At 37.8% G+C, this 23,180-nt stretch overlaps 1 protein-coding gene across 2 annotated transcripts in view; it reads left to right on the top strand.

The window, feature by feature from the left end:
* LOC123548578 (uncharacterized) overlaps positions 1-23,180 on the top strand; it is an 80,579-nt gene that overhangs the window by 47,811 nt on the left and 9,588 nt on the right. For both annotated transcript variants that reach the window (XM_053546139.1, XM_053546140.1), the window contains 9 exons: positions 2,536-2,692; positions 5,607-5,728; positions 6,167-6,391; positions 10,641-10,814; positions 11,824-11,922; positions 15,422-15,514; positions 15,774-15,888; positions 18,419-18,537; positions 22,809-22,922. In XM_053546139.1, coding sequence (XP_053402114.1) covers positions 2,536-2,692; positions 5,607-5,728; positions 6,167-6,391; positions 10,641-10,814; positions 11,824-11,922; positions 15,422-15,514; positions 15,774-15,888; positions 18,419-18,537; positions 22,809-22,922 — 1,218 coding nt within the window. The remainder of the gene's footprint in view (positions 1-2,535; positions 2,693-5,606; positions 5,729-6,166; positions 6,392-10,640; positions 10,815-11,823; positions 11,923-15,421; positions 15,515-15,773; positions 15,889-18,418; positions 18,538-22,808; positions 22,923-23,180) is intronic.

The following is a 23,180-nucleotide window of genomic DNA, read 5'->3' on the forward strand; positions in this document are numbered from 1 at the left end:
AGTAGATTTCTACAAAATTTGTTCAAATCATGACCCCCGGGGTCAAATTGACCCCGCGCCATGGGGTTACTTGATTGTACATAGAAAAATCTTCAAAATTTTCTAAAAATAAACCAGAAGGCCTAGAGCTAAGATATTTGACATGTATCATTGCCTAGTTGACCTCTAAAAAATTTGTTCAAATCATGACCCCTGGGGTCAAAATTGACCCCGCCCCAGGGGTCACTTGATTTTACATGGAAAAATCTTTAAAAAATTTCTAAAGATAAACCAGAAGGTCTAGATCTTAGATATTTGACATGTAGCATTACCTAGTAGACTTCTACAGAATTTGTTCAAATCATGACCCCCAGGGCCAAATTGACCCCGCCCCATGGGGTTACTTGATTGTACCTAGAAAAATCTTCAAAATTTTCTAAAAATAAACCAGAAGGCCTAGAGCTTCTAGATATTTGACATGTAGCATTGCCTAGTGGACATCTACAAAAGTTGTTCAAATCTTGACCCCCCAGGGTCAAATTGACCTAGCCCCAGGGGTTACTTGATTGTACATAGGGAAATCTTCATAAATTTTCTAAAAATAAACCAGAAGGTCTAGATCTTAGATATTTGATATGTAACATTTCCTAGTAGACTTCTACAAACTTTGTTCAAATCATGACCCCCGGGGTAAAATTGGCCCCGCCCCAGGGGTTACTTGATTGTACATCGGAAAATCTTCCAAAAAATTTCTAAAAATCATCAGTTTGACATTTGAAACATGTGGCTCATATTATTCTGGTGAGCGATCCAGGGTCATTATGACCCTCTTGTTTATGAATTATGTCCCCTTATTACTTTAAATTTAAGGTTGATTTTGATGTATTTTCACTATATCTCAGTTATTACAAAACGAATTTGATTCAAACTTAAAATAGATGTGACAAGGTGAGCTTTTGTGATCGTGTGGCGTCCGTCGTCCATCGTCCATCCGTCCGTGCGTGCATGCGTGCGTAAACTTTTGCTTGTGACCACTCTAGAGATCACATTTTTCATGGGATCTTTATGAAAGTTGGTCAGAATGTTCATCTTGATGATATCTTGGTCAAGTTCGAAACTGGGTCACGTGCGGTCAAAAACTAGGTCAGTAGGTCTAAAAATAGAAAAACCTTGTGACCTCTCTAGAGGCCATATTTTTCATGAGATCTTCATGAAAATTGGTCAGACTGTTCACCTTGATGATGTCTAGGTCAAGTTCGAAACAGGGTCATGTGGGGTCAAAAACTAGGTCAATAGGTCTAAAAATAGAAAAACCTTGTGACCTCTCTAGAGGCCATATATTTCATGAGATCTTCATGAAAATTGGTCAGAATGTTCATCTTGATGATATCTAGGTCAAGTTCGAAACTGGGTCACGTGGGGTCAAAAACTAGGTCGGTAGGTCTAAAAATAGAAAAACCTTGTGACCTCTCTAGAGTCAATATATTTCAAAGATCTTCATGAAAATTGGTCAGAACGTTCACCTTGATGATATCTAGGTCAAGTTCGAAACTGCGTCACGTGCCGTCAAAAACTAGGTTGGTAGGTCAAATAATAGAAAAACCTTGTGACCTCTCTAGAGGCCATATTTTTCATGGGATCTGTATGAAAGTTGGTCTGAATGTTCATCTTGATGATATCTAGGTCAAGTTTGAAACTGGGTCACGTGCGGTCAAAAACTAGGTCAGTAGGTCTAAAAATAGAAAAACCTTGTGACCTCTCTAGAGTCAATATATTTCACAAGATCTTCATGAAAATTGGTCAGAATGTTCACCTTGATGATATCTAGGTCAGGTTCAAAAGTGGGTCATGTGTCTTCAGAAAGTAGGTCAGTAGGTCAAATAATGAAAAAACGTTGTGACCTCTCTAGAGGCCATATTTTTCATGGGATCTGTATGAAAGTTGGTCTGAATGTTTATCAGCTGGGTCATGTGGGAAGAGGTGAGCGATTCAGGACCATCATGGTCTGAATGTTTTAACTTTTGTACTGAGTTTCTTCCCCTTAAATTCCAGGAATTAGTCTATTTTTAGAAATCCTATTTTTAGATTTTCAATATTTTTGGTATTTTTCCAACTTTATTATTAGCAGTCCTATGTAAAAAGTAAATATATTTTTCTGTGGTAACATGGGTCGGTAAGACACTTTTTTGTATTCACTTTTAGTGTATCTCTAATATTAGAGATTTTTTATATTTACCTCATCCCTCATCCAGGGCACATAATTATACTAGTATTACTTATATGTGGAAGCCCAGGATAAAGTACTCCAAAGACGAGTAAACTTCTTTTTAAGTGTTAAGCTTTTTTGACATTTTTATATTATTCTAAGTATTTTTAAGATTACTTAGGGTTGCCATTCTTCTGTGACAAGACCGTATGGTGGGGGTATGAGTCACTCCTGTGACAGTTCTGGTTTTTGGTCAGTTGTGAAATGTAAGTTATATTATTGACCACACCATATAGCATGCTGACAAACATAGTCTCCTGGGTACACAGTTGTTGTACATTTTGTTACAGTATGCCGAGATTAATGCACATGGCCAGTACGCACGTGAAGACATTCTCACAGCCCTATATCAGAACCAGGGTGACATAGAGGAGGCAGTGGACCAGCTCAATCATTCTGTTGTGCAGTCTTATGCTGATAGGCTATGGGATAACAATCCAAATAGAGGTAATGACCTAGTTTGCCTTATTCAAAGGTACTTTAGATAATTACTGGGTAGAACCACTGACGTTTGAATAGCTTGCCCCACACACTTTGGGTTCAAAGCCTCACTTAGGGTGTAAAATTCTTTCATGTGAGGAATCTATCCAGCTGGCTAACCGGTTAGTGGTTCTACCCAGGTGCCCGCCTGTGATGACATCATGCTTAGAGAGGCACCTGGGGTCTTCCTCCTCAGTAGCCTAGTGGTAGAGCGTCCGCTTCGAGTGCGGGAGGTCGTGGGTTCGATCCCCGGCCACGTCATACCAAAGACGTAAAAAATGGTACTAGCAGCTTCCTCGCTTGGCGCTCAGCGTTAAGGGGATAGTGCTAGGACTGGTCAGCCCGGTGTCAATATAATGTGACTGGGTTGGGTATCATGCCACGTGTCTATGGCGTGATATTCCAGTGAGGCAGCACTATAAAGTTGGGCATTGTGCTCACTGCTACAAGTAGACATCGTCGTTTATATGACTGAAAAATTGTTGAAAAAGACGTTAAACCCGAACACACACACACACACACACACTTCCTCCATGACAGTGGCCATATGACCTATAATTGTGTTGGTGTAATGTAAATCCAACGTAAAAAAAAAACAACAAAAAAACTATAAAAAGTTTTTGTTTATTGTTCTTACTGTTAATGAAGGTCATGCTTTGTTATGAGACACATTGGATTTAAGCTAATAATTCATCATTTGGCGTTTGCTTGTGGCTATTGAAAACATTTCTAGCTTGTCTGATTTTTGAAAAGATATCTACTAGGTATTGTCATCACTTGATCGTCTATGTTGGTGTTGGTTAATTTTTATGCCCCAGAAAGTGAGCATATTAAAATCGCACTGTTCGTCCATCTGTGTGTGCTTCCGTGTAAATTCTTGTCCAGGCTGTAATGCTCCTATCCTTGAAGGGATTTTGAAATAACTTGGCATAAATGTTTACCATAATGAGACGATGTGTTGTGCGCAAGACCCAGATCCCTAGCTCCAAGGTCAAGGTCAGACTTAAAAGTCAAAGGTTAACATGGTCTGTTTCGTGTCCGGTTCATAACTCTACCATTCGTCAAGGGATTTTAAAATTACTTAGCACAAATGTTCCCCATGATGATCATGTGCAAGAATTAATGTCAAGGTCACATTTAGAGGTTAAATGTGAAGATGGTCTGTTTCTTGTTCAGTCCATAACTCTGCCACCGATAAAGGGATTTTAAAATTGCTTGGCATAAATGTTCCCTATATTGAGATGACATGTCATGCACAAGAACCAGACCCTTAGCTCCAAAGTCAAAGTCACAGAAGTCAAAGGTTTACCTGGTCTTTTTCTTATCTGGTCAATAACACTATCACATATCAAGTGGTTTTAAAATTACTTGACACAAATGTTCCCTATAATGAGTTGATGTGTCATGCACGAGACCCAGGCCCTAACTCCAAGGTCAAGAGGTCAAGGTTACCTTTGGAAAAAATTTTTGCCTTGTCACAAAATGATTCATAACTAAATTATTCTGGCATATATAACTGTAGCATTCTTGGGCATTTGTCACTAATAGTGACAGCTTTTGTTTTGTTTAGGCCCACCTTTTCTCAAAAACTGTAACAATTATAATAGCTTTGAAATTTTACACACTTCTATCATCATTAGGTGACTATGAAGGCCAAGAACCATAACACTGATAAGCATTTTGTCAGAATTATATCGCTTTTTTTTATACAAGAAAATTTGATTTTCTTGGTTGAATTTTTCTCTTTTGAAGAAGGAGGGGTATATTGTTTTGCAGATGCTGGTCGGTTGGTTGGTCAGTATGTAGACCAATCCGTTTCTGGATGATAACTCAAGAATGTTTGGGCCTAGGCTCATGAAAGTTGATGGTGAGGTTGCTCATGACCAGCAGATGTCCTCTATTGATTTTGAGATCAGTAGGTCAAAGGTCAAGGTCACAGTGACCAGGAACAGTTAAACAGATTCCAGACAATAACTTGAGAATGCTTGGGCCTAGGAAAAAGAAACCTAATAGGGAGGTTGATCATGACCAGCATAATTATGACCCCTAAATATTTTAAGGTCAATAGGTCAAAGGTCAAGGTCACATTGACCCAGAGCAGTAGAACTTTTGTGTACAAAGACCAAATAATTTCTGTTCCTTGTGCAATTACTGAATGCATCAAGGGGGGCATTTCGTGTTAAACTAGCTCTTGTTTAGGTCCTTTTTTCACAAAAACTATAAGAGCTACAGCTTTTAAACTTTGTACACTAGATGAGTAAGTAAACCAAGAACCTTAACTCTACCCTGCATTTTGTCAGTTTTATGGCTGTTTTTGTGAAAACTTGAATTTCTTGGTTAAAATTTTTGTTTAGGTACACTTCACTTGAATACTATAAGAATACTAGCTTTGAAACTTTGCAGACTTCATTAGGTGAGTAAGTAGGCCAAGAGCCATAAGTCTGATTTGCATTTGGTCTGAATTATGGCCCTTTGTGTACTTAGAAAATTCAAATTTCTTTTTAATTAGGTCACTTTTCTTGATTTGTATAAGGGCTATAGCTTTGAGACTTTGTACACTTGTTTATTATCATTAAATTAGTATGTAGGTCATAACTCTCTCTTGCATTTTGTTAGATTATGGGTCTTTTTAACTTAGAAAATCAGTATTTCTTGGTTGTTTTTTGTTTAGGTTCACTTTTCTTCAATACTTACATTAGCTTTGAAACCTCATTCAATTTTGTCTTCAGTTAAGATGAGTAAGAACCATAACTCTTTTTTGATACGTTGCCCAGCATTTGCAGACGAGCGTTGGCACCTGCAGGCAGTGCTCATGTTGTATATTTTTTAGTGATGCCTGATATGGAGAATGTGGCAGTTAGTTTGATATGTCTGCTTACAGGTGGTGACGCAGCAATAGCGGCTGCTGCTAGGTCTAGGGAACTGACCAACAGTGTGTCAAACAGCGTAATCAACCATACAGACTTCCAGAGGCTTGTCAGTGACACAACTATAAATAAAGAGGTAAATCTGTATACTGGTTTACATTCCAGTGTTGTTGCATACAGATTTCTTATCCCTTATTTTTAGAGCTTATTACAGCTTAAATTAACACTAGAGATATGATCATATGTGGACCCTCCAGTTCTGATAAACTGAGGAAGGAAGGCTATAGTTATTGCATTATTTCAGGCAAGGGCAGTAACTTTTAATTTAACTGATTGTTACTAAACTACAAAAGAAGTAAAATCGAAAATGATCTTTCAGAGATCCATAGGCTTTTAGACAGCTAAAGAAAATCAGACTTCAAGGCTATAAAAATATTTGATATCAGTCTGCTGATGCAAATTTTCCATTGGTCAGTTTCAAAATTGTGTTCAGAAACAGCCAATCAGATGTAAGAGCTCTTAGACTGGTCCAAAACTTGAATTGTATAGCCTGTTTTTGCTTGTTTATTTATAGAGAAGAGTGAGAATGGTGTTTGTAGAGGGGAAGTTGAAAAGCTGGGGCCGAGCAGAAATGGTCGTGACAATATTAGACAAGGAGGTAACACTAAGTGAACATCCTCTTGAGTGTACGCTGGAAGACATTATAGAGGCAGTGAGAAACTGTGGTGACAGGAAAAGTTCTCTCGTATATCTCACACAGGAGTGTGGGATCTGTTTTTCCAACTTCCCTATGTCAAAAGTAAGTTATTCGTTTACTGTGTAATTTTATGGGCATGATATCTTGTTGTTATGACCAAAACAACTATTTCTTTGAGAAATGTATTGTATAAATTTCTAATTTCAAGGGAATTTCACACCAAATTCTTTATCTTTGGAAATAGCAGTTCTGTAGATTAACATTCATGTCAAGTGTGTAGTATCATTTATAACATCAAATTCATGTAGTTTTCATGTTAAATAGTTGAGTAATGATGATAGTACTAGTTATATCAAGGCTGAAGAACAAATTGAAATTATTTATGTAATAATTAGAAGTTTTGATGTGTCCATGTAAGAGAAAGGTTATTAGATTTGCATTGAGAAATATGCACTCATCAAGTCACTTAATATTTCTGCTTCAGAAATCGTGCCGCTTTCTGGGTGCAAAAATCATATTTTTAGCTTGACTATTCATAGAATAGTAAACTGTTGGACTCGCCCGTGCGTCAGCGTCCGCGTCGGCATCCCCAATTGGTTAAGTTTTTGTATGTAAGCTGGTATCTCAGTAACCACTTGTGGGAATGTATTGAAACTTCACACACTTCACTGTGATAAACTGACTTACATTGCACAGGTTCCATAACTCTGTTTTCCTTTTTTACAAAATTACTCCCCTTTTTCGACTTAGAAAGTTTTGGTTAAGGTTTTGTATGTAAGCTGGTATCCCAGTAGTCACTGATGGGAATGGATTGAAACTTCACACACATGTTCACTGTCATGATCTGACATGCACTAAGCAGGTCCAATAACTCTACTTTGTTTTATTTTTCAAAATTATGCGCCTTTTTTGACTTAGCAGTTTTTGGTTAAATTTTTGTATGTAAGCTGGTATCTCAGTATCCACTTATGGGAATGAATTGAAACTCCACACACTTATTCACTGTCATGATCTAACATGTACTGTGCAGGTCCCATAACTCTACTTTGAATTTTTTCAAAATTATGCCCCTTTTTCGACTTAGCAGTTTTTGGTTAAGTTTTTGTATGTAAGCTTGTATCTAAGTATCCACTAATGGAAATGGATTGAAACTTCACACACTTGTCCACTGTCATGAGCTGATAAGCACTGTGTAGGTTCCATGACCCTGTTCTGCACTTTGACAAAATTATGCCCCTTTTTCAACTTCTGTATTCATTCAGTTGACAAGGCTGTTGAATAGTCGAGCATTGCTGTCCTCCGACAGCTCTTGTTTTACATATTGACTGCACTACCATTCACCCATTCTGCAGTTATATTGCTCTGTAGTAAAAATGCCTTTAAACTAAAGATGTACATTAAATACATTTAATGTATCCGATGATACCATAATAATATGTACGAATTACTACAGTCACCCTTTTTGTACCCCCTGACAACAAAGTTGTAAGGTGTGGTATACTGGTTTCAGGTTGCCTGTCTGTCTGTCTGTCCGTAGACACAGTCTTGTGCGCACCATCTCTCCTTATCCCCTTGACACAATTTAATGAAACTTCACACAAGTGATCAGTACCAACAGTAGTTATGCATGGGGCATGTTAGGTTCTTTTAGAAAAAATTTGCAGAGTTATGGGACTTTGTTTTTTTGTTACTATACTATATACATAGACACAATCTTGTGCGCACCATCTCTCCTCATCCCCTTGACACAATTTAATGAAACTTCACACAAGTGATCAGTACCAACAGTAATTGTGCATAGGGCATGTTAGGTTCTTTTAGAAAAAATTTTTGCAGAGTTATGGGACTTTGTTTTTTTGTTACTATACTATATACATAGACACAATCTTGTGCGCACCATCTCTCCTCATCCCCTTGACACAATTTAATGAAACTTCACACAAGTGATCAGTAACAACTGTAGTTGTGCATGGGGCATGTTAGGTTCTTTCAGCGACAAAAATTGCAGAGTTATGGGACTTTGTTTCTTGTTAACATGCTATGTACATACAGTCTGCATATGCAGTCTTGTGCGTGCCTAATCTACCAAACCCTTGCACACAATTTAATGAAACTTCACACAAGTGATCAGTACCAACCCTAGTTGTGCGCGGTGCATGTTACGTTCTTTTAGATAAATATTCTGCATAGTTATGGGACTTTGTTTTTTGTTACTATACTGTATACATACAGTCTATATACATACAGTCCACATAATTATGCAATCTTGTGTGCGTCAAATTGCAATGTACTGTGTCAATGCATGTGGGGGGTACATTCATCGCCTTTAGTGATAGCTCTAGTTGACTTTGAGATGTTAAATCTTACTCTGTAGTAACTGAATTTTTGTTCAAGTATCATTGAAAACTATAATGTGAAACAATAAAAAGTTTTACAACATATTTTTGTCATGTAATCGGTATTAATTTTTCTTTTTCATTGGACAATACTTCTTCAGATGATACCAAGATTTTACCAGGCATCAATATTTGATATATTTTAATAGCACCGTTATAGAGAACTTGTTTCTTTGTAGATCGGATACCTTAATACAACTCCATAAGTTAATCATACCCATAGCGGGTTATTTCTACGGGGGGAATGTTTCTGTGGTCTCTCGGTAGAATCGCAAAAATATTTCCAGCAGAATATTCATCCAGCAAAAATTTAAAATGCAAAAAATCTGCATTATTTTCACCAAAGTTGTTTCAAATTCCCTAAGTTATCTGAAGTTCACAATGGCATGGTCTAATTATTGGAAATTACCATCGCCATCTAACAATTACCGATAATGGTATAATTAGGTGTGATAGTCAATTAAAGTCCTAACTGTTAATCCCTCAGAAAACATCTTTATGCTCTCACTTTGGGGGTGGGGGGGTGGGGGGGCATATAGATTTGCCCTTGTCTGTCCGTCCGTCCTTCTGAGAATGTTGTATCGCGCCTAGCTCCAAAAGTATTTGACATAGAGTCACAAAACTTTACAGGAATGTTGTTCAGGATGTGTAGTTGTGCACCTGGGGTTTCACGTCCAGATTCATTCAGTCGTTTGGGAGTTATGGCCCCTGATTTTGTAAAAATTGGTCATTTTAGTGTTGTGTCGCACCTAGCTCCAAAAGTATTTGATGTAGAGTCACCAAAGTTTACAGGAATGTTGGTCAGCATGTGTAGTTGTGCACCTGGGATTTCGCGTCCGGATTCATTCAGTCGTGTATGAGTTATGGCCCCTGACTTAGTAAAAAATTGGTCATTTTAATGTTGTGTCGCGTGTAGCTCCAAAAGTATTTGACCTAGAGTCACCAAAGTTTACAGGAATGTTGGTCAGCATGTGCAGTTGTGCCCCTGGGTTTCGCGTCCGGATTCATTCAGTTGTGTAGGAGTTATGACCCCTGACTTAGTTAAAAATTGGTCATTTTAATGTTTTGTCGCGCGTAGCTCCAAAAGTATCTAATCTAGTCACCAAAGTTTGCAGGAATGTTGGTCACCTTATGCAGTTGTGCACCTGGGGTTTTGCGTCCGGATTCATTCAGTCGTGTAGGAGTTATGGCCCCTGATTTAGTTAAAAATCGGTCATTTTAATATTGTGTCGTGCGTAGCTCCAAAAGTATTTGACCTAGATTCACCAAAGTTTACAGGAATGTTGGTCAGCATGTGCATTTGTGCACCTGGGGTTTCGTGTCCGGATTCATTCAGTATTGTAGGAGTTATGGCCCCTGACCTAGGAAAAATTTGTCATTTTAATGTTTTGTCGCACATGTTGTTTTTCCTGAAGTTGATCCATGTCCTTTGTCATGTAGTGGGGGCATCTGTGTCCCGTGGATACATTTCTAGTTCTTTTGTGAATTAAAAATAAACTGAGTTAATTTCACTTCTGTTGTTCTTATTAATCCCTTGTGAAGATCTTCCGAATTATACTTTAGTAAACTGTATATAAGTGTAACCATTATGCCGATATACGGTAGTTTGCAGTTGTTGTTTGTTAAATTGTTGTTGGACTATATTTTTTTTTTCAATTCACATGTATTCATTAAATGCAAAGTTATTTTACAACAGTTACCGGTAATTTAGTTTATTGTTTTCATACGCTATAATTCTCCCAACGCCCGATCATGTTAGGAATTACCTCCTCTTTGGCATCAAAAATGCAGAAATTTCTCTTCCTTTTATGTGAAAATGCAGAAATTTAACATGCAGAAATTTGTTTCACAATTTTTGGGGCCAAAACGCAGAATATTTTGACCGCAGAAATAACCCGCTATACGTCACTAGATATCTGCAGTATTTAATAATAATGTTTTTTTGTTTTTTTCAGATTCGTGATCTTGGTGCCTGTAGTTGTAAGCTGTGTCAGTCATGTGTGAAGCAGTATTTCGAGGTGGCAATAAGGGAAAAATATGTTAGAAACTGGTGCTGCCCTCTGTGTGAGGCCCCAGGTCTTGAGGACGAGGCCAGAGCTACAAGTTACTTTGAGTTTCTATCTTTAATTGTAAGTATATGAAGTCATTATATGCCTGTGTTATTATATGATTGTGCGTGCATCTGTTGGTTCATCGAGACGTCAGTCTGTCCATCATACTTCATGTCTGAAACATTACTCAATAACCATTCAAAGTATTGAACTTGGTTGGTAGGTCAAAGGTCATGGTTACAGCAAGGTCAAATGTGTCCATCTTATTTTGTGTCCAGAGCATAACTTAATAACCATTCAAGGTGTTGACTTTCAACTTGGCATGTAGGTAGGTGATAATGAAAGGATATGCAGAGCACATGAACGTGGTCAGTAGGTCAAAGGTCAAGGTCTCACATTAATTGAGTCAAAGCTGTCTTTTGTATTTTGTGTCTGGAGCTCAACTTCAAAACTATTGAAGGTATTGACTTTGAACTTTGAGTAATGGAGGATGGTGATAAAGTGGTTTGAGGAGCAAAACAATCTACATTACTTATGCACACACCCCTCCAAAATCTTCTTGCAGGGGGATTTGACCCGCAGCCTCGAGATCAGAAGTTTTATATGCAACTTATGCACCACTGTGCCTCAAATTTTCTCTTTAATAGTTTGTTTATAACTCACCAAAAGTGTGACTTCAAACGATTTGTCCCTCATTGATGTGGATTCGAATCTCACTGGGGGCATTGAATTGCCATCCAACTGGCTTACAGAAGATCAGTGGTTCTAACCAGAGCTTCATTTTGATGTAGTTGAGCCTCACTTTGATGAGGTTGAGCCTCACTTTAATGTAGTTGAGCCTCACTTTGATGAGGTTGAGCCTCACTTTAATGTAGTTGAGCCTCACTTTGATGAGGTTGAGCCTCACTTTAATGTAGTTGAGCCTCACTTTGATGTAGCTGATGTAGTTGAGCATCACGTTGATTTGGCTGAGACACACTTTATATAGATGAGTCACATTTGATGAAGAGAAGTAGTCAATAATATACAATGTGTTAAATTGAGCTGCAACTTAAAAGTAAGCCGTTTAAATTTGTGAATATTACAGCTACAGAACCTGGTATCAAAAGAAGTGATGGAACTGTACGAGGTGAAATTACGAGACTGGCATTTACAGAAAGATCCTAACTTTAGATGGTGTGCTCATGTATGTACCTACTATGATATATTATCATTATTAAATGACCCCTTATATGAATTATGAATTCTGTTCTCTTTGACCTCTTGCTTTGGTTGCTTAGAGCACTGTTCTGAGAATGCTATCCAGCTGACTTGCAGGTCAGTGGTGCTACCCAGATGTCCTGGCATGTCTGAAATAATGACACGTCAGGATTTCCTTACAAAACAAGCTGGAAAGTCATCATAATTATGACCTCATCATGTGTTGTGCAACTTCAAACTCAATAAAACAATAAATTTTTAAGTTGTTATGAGGGATGAATATGAAGAAATCAATGAAAATATCTAGGAACAAATTATTTTTGTATACAGTTGAAACTGCCTCAGGGACCAGCTGTATTTAGGCAACCACCTGCCTTAAGCAGACAACTTGCTTCCCAATTTGGCATGTTCTTCTAATTACAGCTTGTCTTAAGCAAGTATCTGCCTTAAGCAGACAACTAGCTTCCCAGATTGGCATGTTTTTCTAATTACAACTTGTCTTAAGCAAGTACCTGCCTTAAGCAGACAACTAGCTTCCCAGATTGGCATGTTCTTCTAATTACAGCTTGTCTTAAGCAAGTACCTGCCTTAAGCAGACAACTAGCTTCCCAGATTGGCATGTTCTTCAAATTACAGCTTGTCTTAAGCAAGTACCTGCCTTAAGCAGACAACTAGCTTCCCAAGCTTGGCATGTTCTTCTAATTACAGCTTGTCTTAAGCAAGTGCCTGCCTTAAGCAGACAACTAGCTTCCCAAGCTTGGCATGTTCTTCTAATTACAACTTGTCTTAAGCAAGTGCCTGCCTTAAGCAGACAACTAGCTTCCCAAGCTTGGCATGTTCTTCTAATTACAACTTGTCTTAAGCAAGTGCCTGCCTTAAGCAGACAACTAGCTTCCCAAGCTTGGCATGTTCTTCTAATTTATCCCCCCCCCGCCAAAGGCGAAGGGGATATTAGAAATGCTTTCCGTCCGTGCTCGGTGCGTCCGTCCGCAACGATCTTTGTCCGGAGCATAACTCCAAAAGTACTGGAGGGATTTTTTTCAAACTTCATACACTGATAGAACACATTGGGAGGAAGTGCAGTGTGCAAGAACAATAACTCTAGCTTGCCTATTTTTTGAGTTATTCCCCTTTATCATATTTTCTTAAAAAAAATTTGTCCGGAGCATAACTCCAAAAGTACTGGAGGGATTTTCTTCAAACTTCATACACTGATAGAACACATTGGGAGGAAGTGCAGTGTGCAAGAACAATAACTCTACCTTGCCTATTTTTTGAGTTATTCCCCTTTATCTTATTTTCTTAAAAAATGTTGTGCGTCCGTCCGCAACGATCTTTGTCCGGAGCATAACTCCAAAAGTACTGGAGGGATTTTTTTCAAACTTCATACACTGATAGAACACATTGGGAGGAAGTGCACTGTGCAAGAACAATAACTCTAGCTTGCCTATTTTTTGAGTTATTCCCCTTTATCTTATTTTCTTAAAAAATTTTGTCCGGAGCATAACTCCAAAAGTACTGGAGGGATTTTCTTCAATCTTAATACACTGATAGAACACATTGGGAGGAAGTGCAGTGTGCAAGAACAATAACTCTAGCTTGCCTATTTTTGAATTATTCCCCTTTAACTTATTTTCTTAAAAAATGCTGTCCGGAGCATAACTCCAAAAGTATTGGAGGGATTTTCTTCAAACTTCATACACTGATAGAACACATTGGGAGGAAGTGCAATGTGCAAGAACAATAACTCTACCTTGGCTATTTTTTGAGTTATTCCCCTTTATCATATTTTCTTAAAAAAATTGTCCGGAGCATATCTTTTTCATGCATGGAGGGATTTTGATATATCTTGGCACAAATGTTGGCCACCACGAGGCGGAGTGTCTTGCGCAAGAACCAGGTCCCTAGGTCTAAGGTCAAGGTCACACTTAGATGTCAAAGGATACAGTAATGAAAACCTTGTCCGGAGCATTTCTTCTTCATGCATAGAGGGATTTTGATATAACTTGGTGCAAATGTTCACCACCACGAGACAGAGTGTATGCGCAAGATCCAGGTCCCTAGGTCTAAGGTCAAGGTCACACTTAGAGGCCAAAGGTCAGATACAAGAATGACTTTGTCCGAAGCATTTCTTCTTCATGCATGGAGGGATTTTGATGTAACTTGGCACTATTATACACCATCATGAGACGAAGTGTCATGCGCAGTTCCCTTCTTTAGAATTACCTCCCTTTGTTGTTACTTTAAATAGCTTTTATTGTAACTTTTTCATTACTAGTCGTAGGGAAAAATCGAGACCACTTTTCTGTAGTACAACATGCATGCTACATCCAATTTTGAGGTGTATTTTGACCAATCTCTACCTGGTAAAGATTTTTGTGTGGACTAACAATTTTTTTTTTTTTTTTTTTTTTTTTTTTAACTTCCCTTAGTTGTTACTATAAATAACTTATATTGTAACTGTTTTTTAATTGACCGTAGGGAAAAAACAAGACCACTTTTCTGTGGTACAACATGGATGTTATTTTCCAATTTTAGGTGTATCTTAAGATATCTCTACCTGGTAAGGAGTTTTTTTGTGGACTTAGAAAAACAAAAGACTTACATTATGATTACTAAACAACCACAAAATTAAAATTCCATTTGCAAATACAGCTGCTAGAGTAAAGAAATTTGCTGTGACAGGCATATATTGTGACATTCTGGCACTCGTGTTCCCTGTTAGCTTTCCATTCCTTCTTTTTACAGTAGAAAAATAAAAAAACATCATAGCTATACTGTTCATGAAAATTAATAAAATTTAGCAGTAAACCACCTCACCACTGACTTATTCTTTCTTCCACATCTTTAAAACCCCTAATGCAGACCACAACTAAATGGTTCTTCAAAGCTTTCCCCAAAATTAATACTTTCAGACACTAACTTGCCAGGAACTTTAGCCTTCAATTATAATATGCCCGGCGGGGGGATTGGCCATGTCTGACATGGCTCTTGTTACAACTTGTCTTAAGCAAGTACCTGCCTTAAGCAGACAACTAGCTTCCCAAGCTTGGCATGTTCTTCTAATTACAGCTTGTCTTAAGCAAGTACTTGCCTTAAGCAGACAACTAGCTTCCCAGATTGGCATGTTCTTCTAATTACAGCTTGTCTTAAGCAAGTACCTGCCTTAAGCAGACAACTAGCTTCCCAAGCTTGGCATGTTCTTCTAATTACAGCTTGTCTTAAGCAAGTACCTGCCTTAAGCAGCCAACTAGCTTCCCAAGCTTGGCATGTTCTTCTAATTACAGCTTGTCTTAAGCAAGTACCTGCCTTAAGCAGACAACTAGCTTCCCAAGCTTGGCATGTTCTTCTAATTACAGCTTGTCTTAAGCAAGTACCTGCCTTAAGCAGCCAGACTGTGTCACTCACTTTGCTAGCTGCTTAAGACAGGTTTATTATGGTAAAAAATAACATTGTATTGTAACTGTTGTGTGGTTGTTTTTCAGTGTGCCAGTGGATTTATTTGGGATCGTCCAGATGTTCTCGGCATGGCGTGTCCATCTTGTCACCAGAAAACATGTTTCATGTGTAAAATTAAGGTAATATTAAACACAAAGGAACATTTTTGCCAGTTTTATGTAAGTTTCCATAAACCTTGTAATAACACGGAATATCGATGTTACCTTTATAAATAAGTTTTTCATTTATTTATTGCGGTATCCGATTTTATAGTTGCATTAGAAAATTATTCGTTGCTGAATGAAGGACACAAAGCTTAGCGTTAAATTAACTATAAGCAGTCTAGACAGTGAACTAGAAATGTCAGTTTACAGATTATGCAATAATTGTATTACACAGTGGGAGGATCAACACGAGGGTTTGACATGCGAGGAGTATGAACAGTGGAAGATTGATAATGATCCTGAGAAACAGGCAAAGGGTGTGAAACTTTACCTGGAAGAAAATGGTATAGGTATGTGAATATATTAGTGTTTTAGTCCTCTACCAGTGTTTCAACAGAGGGGACCCTGTCTGTCTGTTGGACACACAAAGTGGAATCCAGAAATAACTTTAAAAGTACAAAACATTAATGTGATAACTATCTGGTTAAGTGGTTATCTATGGTTGTCTAGTTTAGAAGTGCAGTGAATTTCGAACCTAAGTTTTAAGATCATTATACAGTTGATATTATAAATTTCCGTAATTAGTTAATATTCACTTTACCAGTTATTTAAGAAATAATAAGTTCCCAGACGTGGTTTATCGTAGAATAACCCGAGTTTTGAGTTCTTAGGCGTAAGAATATATCACGAAGGCCCTAGGCCTGGGTGATATATTGTTTCGCATAAGAACTCAAAACTTGGGTTATTTTACGATAAATCACACTAGGGAGCTTATTATTTTGATTTTAACACAACATACTAGTATCAAAAATATTAGAAAAAAGTGGTAACTACTTTTTACGACCGTACTACGCACCTGGATCGGATGACGTCATTGCACGCAAGTGGTATATTGCAGAATAACCCGAGATAGAATTTGCTCTACATGTATATAGGTTATTTGCTGGTCGTGTTAGAATTAAAAATAGATTTTTATTATTCAGAATAATTTAACAATTAGTGTTACATTTTACAGCAATTAATTTGGTATTTTAAATGCAAGATTAACTTTAAGACAGTTAAACATAAGAAATATTAACTAGTTGCAGACATTTATTGCATTAGTTAGATAATTGTCATGAAAGTAATGTTTTAATTAGATATTTTGTTATAAATGAAAAATAACAACACTTTTGGCACATAATTATGTCTCCCCTAGGAGACATATTGTTTTTGCCCTGTCCGTCTGTACGTCACACTTCATTTCCGAGCAATAACTGAAAAACCATTTGACCTAGAACCTTCAAACTTCATAGGGTTGTAGGGCTGCTGGAGTAGACGACCCCTATTGTTTTTGGGGTCACTCCGTCAAAGGTCAAGGTCACAGGGGCCTGAACATTGAAAACCATTTCCGATCAATAACTAGAGAACCACTTCACCCAGAATGTTGAAACTTCATAGGATGATTGGTCATGAAGAGTAGATGACCCCTATTGATCTTGGGGTCACTCCGTCAAAGGTCAAGGTCACAGGGGCCTGAACATGGAAACCCATTTCTGATCAATAACCAGAGAACCACTTAACCCAGAGTGTTGAAACTTCATAGGATGATTGGTCATGAAGAGTAGATGACCCCTATTGATTTTGGGGTCACTCTGTCAAAGGTCAAGGTCACAAGGGCCTGAACATTGAAAACCATTTCCGATCAGTAACTAGAGAACCACTTGACCAAGAATGTTGAAACTTCATAGGATGATTGGTCATGAAGAGTAGATGACCCCTATTGATTTTGGGGTCACTCCGTCAAAGGTCAAGGTCACAGGGGCCTGAACATTGAAAACCATTTCCGGTCAGTAACTTGAGAACCACTTGACCCAGAATGTTGAAACTTAATAGGATGATTGGTCATGAAGAGTAGATGACCCCTAACAATTTTAGGGTCACTCTGTGAAAGGTCAAGGTCACAGGGGCCTGAACATTGAAAACCATTTCCAGTCAGTAACTTGAGAACCACTTGACCCAGAATGATGAAACTTCATAGGATGATTGGTCATGCAGAGTAGATGACCCCTAACGATTTTAGGGTCACTCTGTTAAAGGTCAAGGCCACAGGGGCCTGAACATGGAAAACCATTTCCAATCAATAACTTGAGAACCTCTCGACCCAGAATGTTGAAACTTCATAGGATGATTGTTGATGCAGAGTAAATGACCCCTATTGTTTTTGGGGTCACTCTGTTAAAGGTCAAGGTCACAGGGGCCTGAACATTGATAACAAGTTCCGATCAATAACTTGAGAACCACTTGACCCAGAATGTTGAAACTTCATAGGATTATTGAACATGCAGAGTAGATGACCCCTATTGATTTTGGGGCCAGTCTATTAAAGGTCAAGGTCACAGTGGCCTGTTCATGTAAAATCATTTTTTGAAAATTACTTGAGAACCACTTGACCTACAATGTTGAAACTTAATAGGATGATTGGACATGCAGAGTAGATGATCCCTATTTATTTTGAGGTCATTTGATCAAAGGTCAAGGTCACAGGAGCCTGAACAGTGACTTGAGAACCACTAGGCCAAGAGTGTTGAAATTTAGTGGGATGACTGGACATGCCAAGTAGATGATCCCTATTGCAGCCAACCATCAGTGTCTCTTTGACTTTCGCTCCTGACCCCTATTGACTTCTTGCCTATAGGACTTTGCATTGGGGGAGACATGCGCTTTTTTACAAAAGCATTTTCTAGTTGATTTTGGTTTTAAAATATTTTAATCAGAAACATTCTGCCTTACTTAACTAGATAAACAAATATTGAATGTATTAATTACCAATGATCTAGTAAAGAGGTTACAGGAGAGTACCATTTAGTGGTAAAATTGTTAATTCTGATTGTATTTCAGATTGTCCTAGTTGTAAGATGAGATATAGCTTAGCTAAGGGAGGATGTATGCATTTCAAATGTCCACAGTGTGGGTACGAGTTCTGTAGTGGATGCTCACAGGCATTCTTACATCAAGAGGTAGGATTGGTTTGGTTGGTGTCTACATTGCATTTTAGAGTTGAGTCCACATAGCTTATGGAAGGTCTGTGGTTCTACTAGGTGCCCGCTTGTAATGAAATAATGCCTAGAGGGGCATCTGGGGTCTTCCTCTACCATCAAAAGCTGGAGAGTTGCCATATGACCTATTAAGGCATCAGTGTGACATGAAATCCAACAAAGAAAAAAGTTTGTATGTGTGGTAAATATGCTCATGTCAGCAGTTACCAGTTTCTTTGATAGCATTTATACTACTAGTATTTGGTAAATGTTAATGATAATATTATATATTTTCTTTTTAGCTTGAGCAATGCTCAGGTGAGTTTTTATGATCGCTCAATGTCTGGTGTCCGTCTGTTGTGTCTGTCCGTCAACATTTAGCTTGTGTATGCGATAGAGGCTGTATTTTTCACCTGATCTTCATGAAATTTGGTCAGAATGATTACCTTGATGAAATCTAGGCCGAGTTTGAAAATGGGTCATCTGGGTTCAAAGGCTAGGTCACTAGGTCAAATAAAAAAAACCCTTGTGTATGCGATAGAGGCTGTATTTTTCTATTATTCTTCATGAATTTTGGTCAGAATGAACACCTTGATGAAATCTAGGCCAAGTTCGAAAATGGGTCATATGGGGTCAAAAACTAGGTCACTAGGTCAAATCAAAGAAAAACATTGCATATGCAATAGAGGCTGTATTTTTCAATTGATCTTCTTGAGTTTTGGTCAGAATGATTACCTTGAAATCTAGGCCGAATTCGAAAATGGGTCATCTGGGGTCAAAAACTAGGTCACTAGGTCAAATCAAAGAAAAACCTTGTGTATGCGATAGAGGCTGTATTTTTCAATTGATCTTCATGAATTTTGGTCAGATTGATTACCTTGATGAAATCTAGGTCAAGTTCGAATATGGGTCATTTGGGGTCAAAAACTAGGTCACTGTGTTTAATCAAAGAAAAACTTTGTGTATGCGATAGGGCTGCATTTTACATTTTATCTTCATGAAATTTAATCAGAATGTTTGTCTATATAAAATATAGGTGGAGTTTGAATATGGGTCATCTAGGATCAAAAACTAGGACACCCGGTCAAATTAAAGAAAAACCTTGGGTTCGCAATAGGGGCTGCATTTTACACTGGATATTTATAAAATTTAGTCAGAATGATTGCCTTGGCGAAAGCTAGGTCAAGCTAGAATATGGGTCATCTGTGTTCAAAAACTAGGTCACTAGGTCAAATCAAAGAAAAACCTTGTGTATGCAATAAAAACTGTATTTCTCAATTGATCTTCATGAAATTTGGTCAGAATGATAACCTTGATGAAATTAAGGTCAAATTTGAATATGGGTCATCCGGGGTCAAAAACTAGGTCACTAGGACAAATCAAAGAAAAATATTATGTATGCGATAGAGGCTGTATTTTTCAGCTGATGTTGATGAAATTTAGTCAGAATGATTGCCTTGATCAAATCTAGGTCAAATTCTAATGTAGGTCATCTTGATTCAAAAACTAGGTCACTTGGTCAAATTGAAGAAAATGCTTGTTTACACTTAAGAGACCACATTTTTGGTCCAATCTTAATGAAAATTGGTCAGAATATTTGTTTCCATGAAATCAATAGGACAAACATGTTTAGAATATTTGTTTCCATGAAATCAATAGGACAAACATGTTTACACTGTTATGGTGTGTTTCTCAGGTGAGCGACCTAGGGCCAACTTGCCCCTCTTGTTATTGTATCAGATTAATAAGCTTAAGATCACAGAACTGAAATAATTCATGTTTATGCTCGTGAAAGTGCCAATATTACCCTGATGTTATCAGCAATTCTTATATTTATTTCGTTTTTAGCTCACCTGTCACAAAGTGACAAGGTGAGCTTTTGTGATCGCGCGGTGTCCGTCGTCCGTGCGTGCGTCCGTCCGTAAACTTTTGCTTGTGACCACTCTAGAGGTCACATTTTTTGTGGGATCTTTATGAAAATTGGTCAGAATGTTCATCTTGATGATATCTAGGTCAAGTTCGAAACTGGGTCACGTGTCTTCAAAAACTAGGTCAGTAGGTCTAAAAATAGAAAAACCTTGTGACCTCTCTAGAGGCCATATATTTCACAAGATCTTCATGGAAATTGGTCAGAATGTTCACCTTGATGATATCTAGGTCAAGTTCGAAACTGGGTCACGTGCCGTCAAAAACTAGGTCAGTAGGTCTAAAAATAGAAAAACCTTGTGACCTCTCTAGAGGCCATATATTTCACAAGATCTTCATGAAAATTGGTCAGAATGTTCACCTTGATGATATCTAGGTCAAGTTCGAAACTGGGTCATGTGCAATCAAAAACTAGGTCAGTAGGTCAGATAATAGAAAAACCTTGTGACCTCTCTAAAGGCCATATTTTTCTTGGGATCTGTATGAAAGTTGGTCTGAATGTTCATCTTGATGATATCTAGGTCAAGTTTGAAACTGGGTCACCTGCGGTCAAAAACTAGGTCAGTAGGTCTAAAAATAGAAAAACCTTGTGACCTCCCTAGAGGCCATATATTTCATGAGATCTTCATCAAAATTGGTCAGAATGTTCACCTTGATGATATCTAGGCCAAGTTCGAAAATGGGTCACGTGCCATCAAAAACTAGGTCAGTAGGTCAAATAATAGAAAAACCTTGTGACCTCTCTAGAGACCATTTTTTTCATGAGATCTTCATGAAAGTTGGTCTGAATGTTCACCTTGATGATATCTAGGTTAAGGTCGAAAGTGGGTCATGTGCCATCAAAAACTAGGTCAGTAGGTCAGATAAAAGAAAAACCTTGTGACCTCTCTAAAGGCCATATTTTTCATGGGATCTGTATGAAAGTTGGTCAGAATGTTCATCTTGATGATATCTAGGGCAAGTCAGAAACAGGGTCATGTGCGGTCAAAAACTAGGTCAGTAGGTCTAAAAATAGAAAAACCTTGTGACCTCTCTAGAGGACAGACTTGTGAATGGATCTCCATAAAATTTGTTCAGAATGTTCATCTTGATGATATCTAGGTCAAGTTCGAAAGTGGGTCACGTGCCTTCAAAAAGTAGGTCAGTAGGTCAAATAATAAAAAACGTTGTGACCTCTCTAGAGGCCATATTTTTCATGGGATCTGTATGAAAGTTGGTCTGAATGTTTATCTTGATGATTTATAGGTCAGGTTTGAAACTGGGTCAACTGCGATCAAAAACTAGGTCAGTAGGTCTTGAAATAGAAAAACCTTGTGACCTCTCTAGAGGCCATACCCTTGAATGGATCTTCATGAAAATTGGTCAGAATGTTCACCTTGATGATATCTAGGTCAAGTTAGAAACTGGGTCACGTGCCTTAAAAAACTAGGTCAGTAGGTCAAATAATAAAAAAACCTTGTGACCTCTCTAGAGGCCATACTTTTCACGGGATCTGTATGAAAGTTGGTCTGAATGTTCGTCTTGATGATATCTAGGTCAAGTTTGAAACTGGATCAACTGCGGTCAAAAACTAGGTCAGTAGGTCTAAAATTAGAAAAATCTTTTGACCTCTCTAGAGGCCATATTTTTCAATGGATCTTCATGAAAATTGTTCTGAATGTTCACCTTGATGATATCTAGGTCAGTTTCGAAACTGGGTCACGTGCGGTCAAAAACTAGGCCAGTAGATATAAAAATAGAAAAACCTTGTGACCTCTCTAGAGGCCATATTTTTCATGAGATCTTCATGAAAATTAGTGAGAATGTTCACCTTGATGATATCTAGATAAAATTCAAAACAGGGTCACGTACCTTCGAAAACTAGGTCAATAGGTCAGCTAATAGAAAAACCTTGTGCCCTCTCTAGAGACCATATTTTTCAATGGATCTTCATGAAAATTGGACAGAATTTTTATCTTGATAATATCTAGGTCAAGTTGAAAACTGGGTCACTTGAGCTCAAAAACTAGGTCACTATGTCAAATAGTAGAAAAAACGATGTCATACTCAAAACTAGGTCATGTGGGAAGAGGTGAGCGATTCAGGACCATCATGGTCCTCTTGTTTTTTTAAATTAATTTTTACATTCTTTTGTCTGTTTGCTATATCCGAGGGGTTTTCTATTGAATTTCGTACTTTGGGACTGGAAAAAGTGTTCCTTATAACCGAGTCCCTATAACCAAGGATTTTTACATTGAATAAAGAGGGATAAGGTCGGGGAATTGAAAACTGTTCCTTATATTGGAGTTTTTTATAAGTGAGGTTTACTGTATATAATTTTATTTCAGGCCTGTAAGTTGCTGAAGTCGTGTAAAGATAAAGGTTTACACTGTCATCATCCCCGGGACTGTTTCTACTATCTGAGAGATTCTGATACTGCTGACCTACAGAAATTACTCAAGGTATATTACTTTTGTCTTCTTATATTTTAAGTTAGCATTATAATGATTATTCACATTCTTTACAAATTTTGACCGACCGGGAGGCACAGCAATTTTGGGGTGTTGGAATCCTGACATTAAATGGTTAGGATCCTGTTGAAAGCAGACCTTGACCATAATAAGCAGATTCCTTTATTTACATGTCAGTACTGGAAATTCAAGGTGTTGTTCACACAAGTTGTGGGAAATTTCTCTGCTATCAATTTAAACTAACTACGT

This window comes from Mercenaria mercenaria, chromosome 6 (genome assembly GCF_021730395.1).
Source record: "Mercenaria mercenaria strain notata chromosome 6, MADL_Memer_1, whole genome shotgun sequence".
Taxonomy (NCBI): domain Eukaryota; kingdom Metazoa; phylum Mollusca; class Bivalvia; order Venerida; family Veneridae; genus Mercenaria; species Mercenaria mercenaria.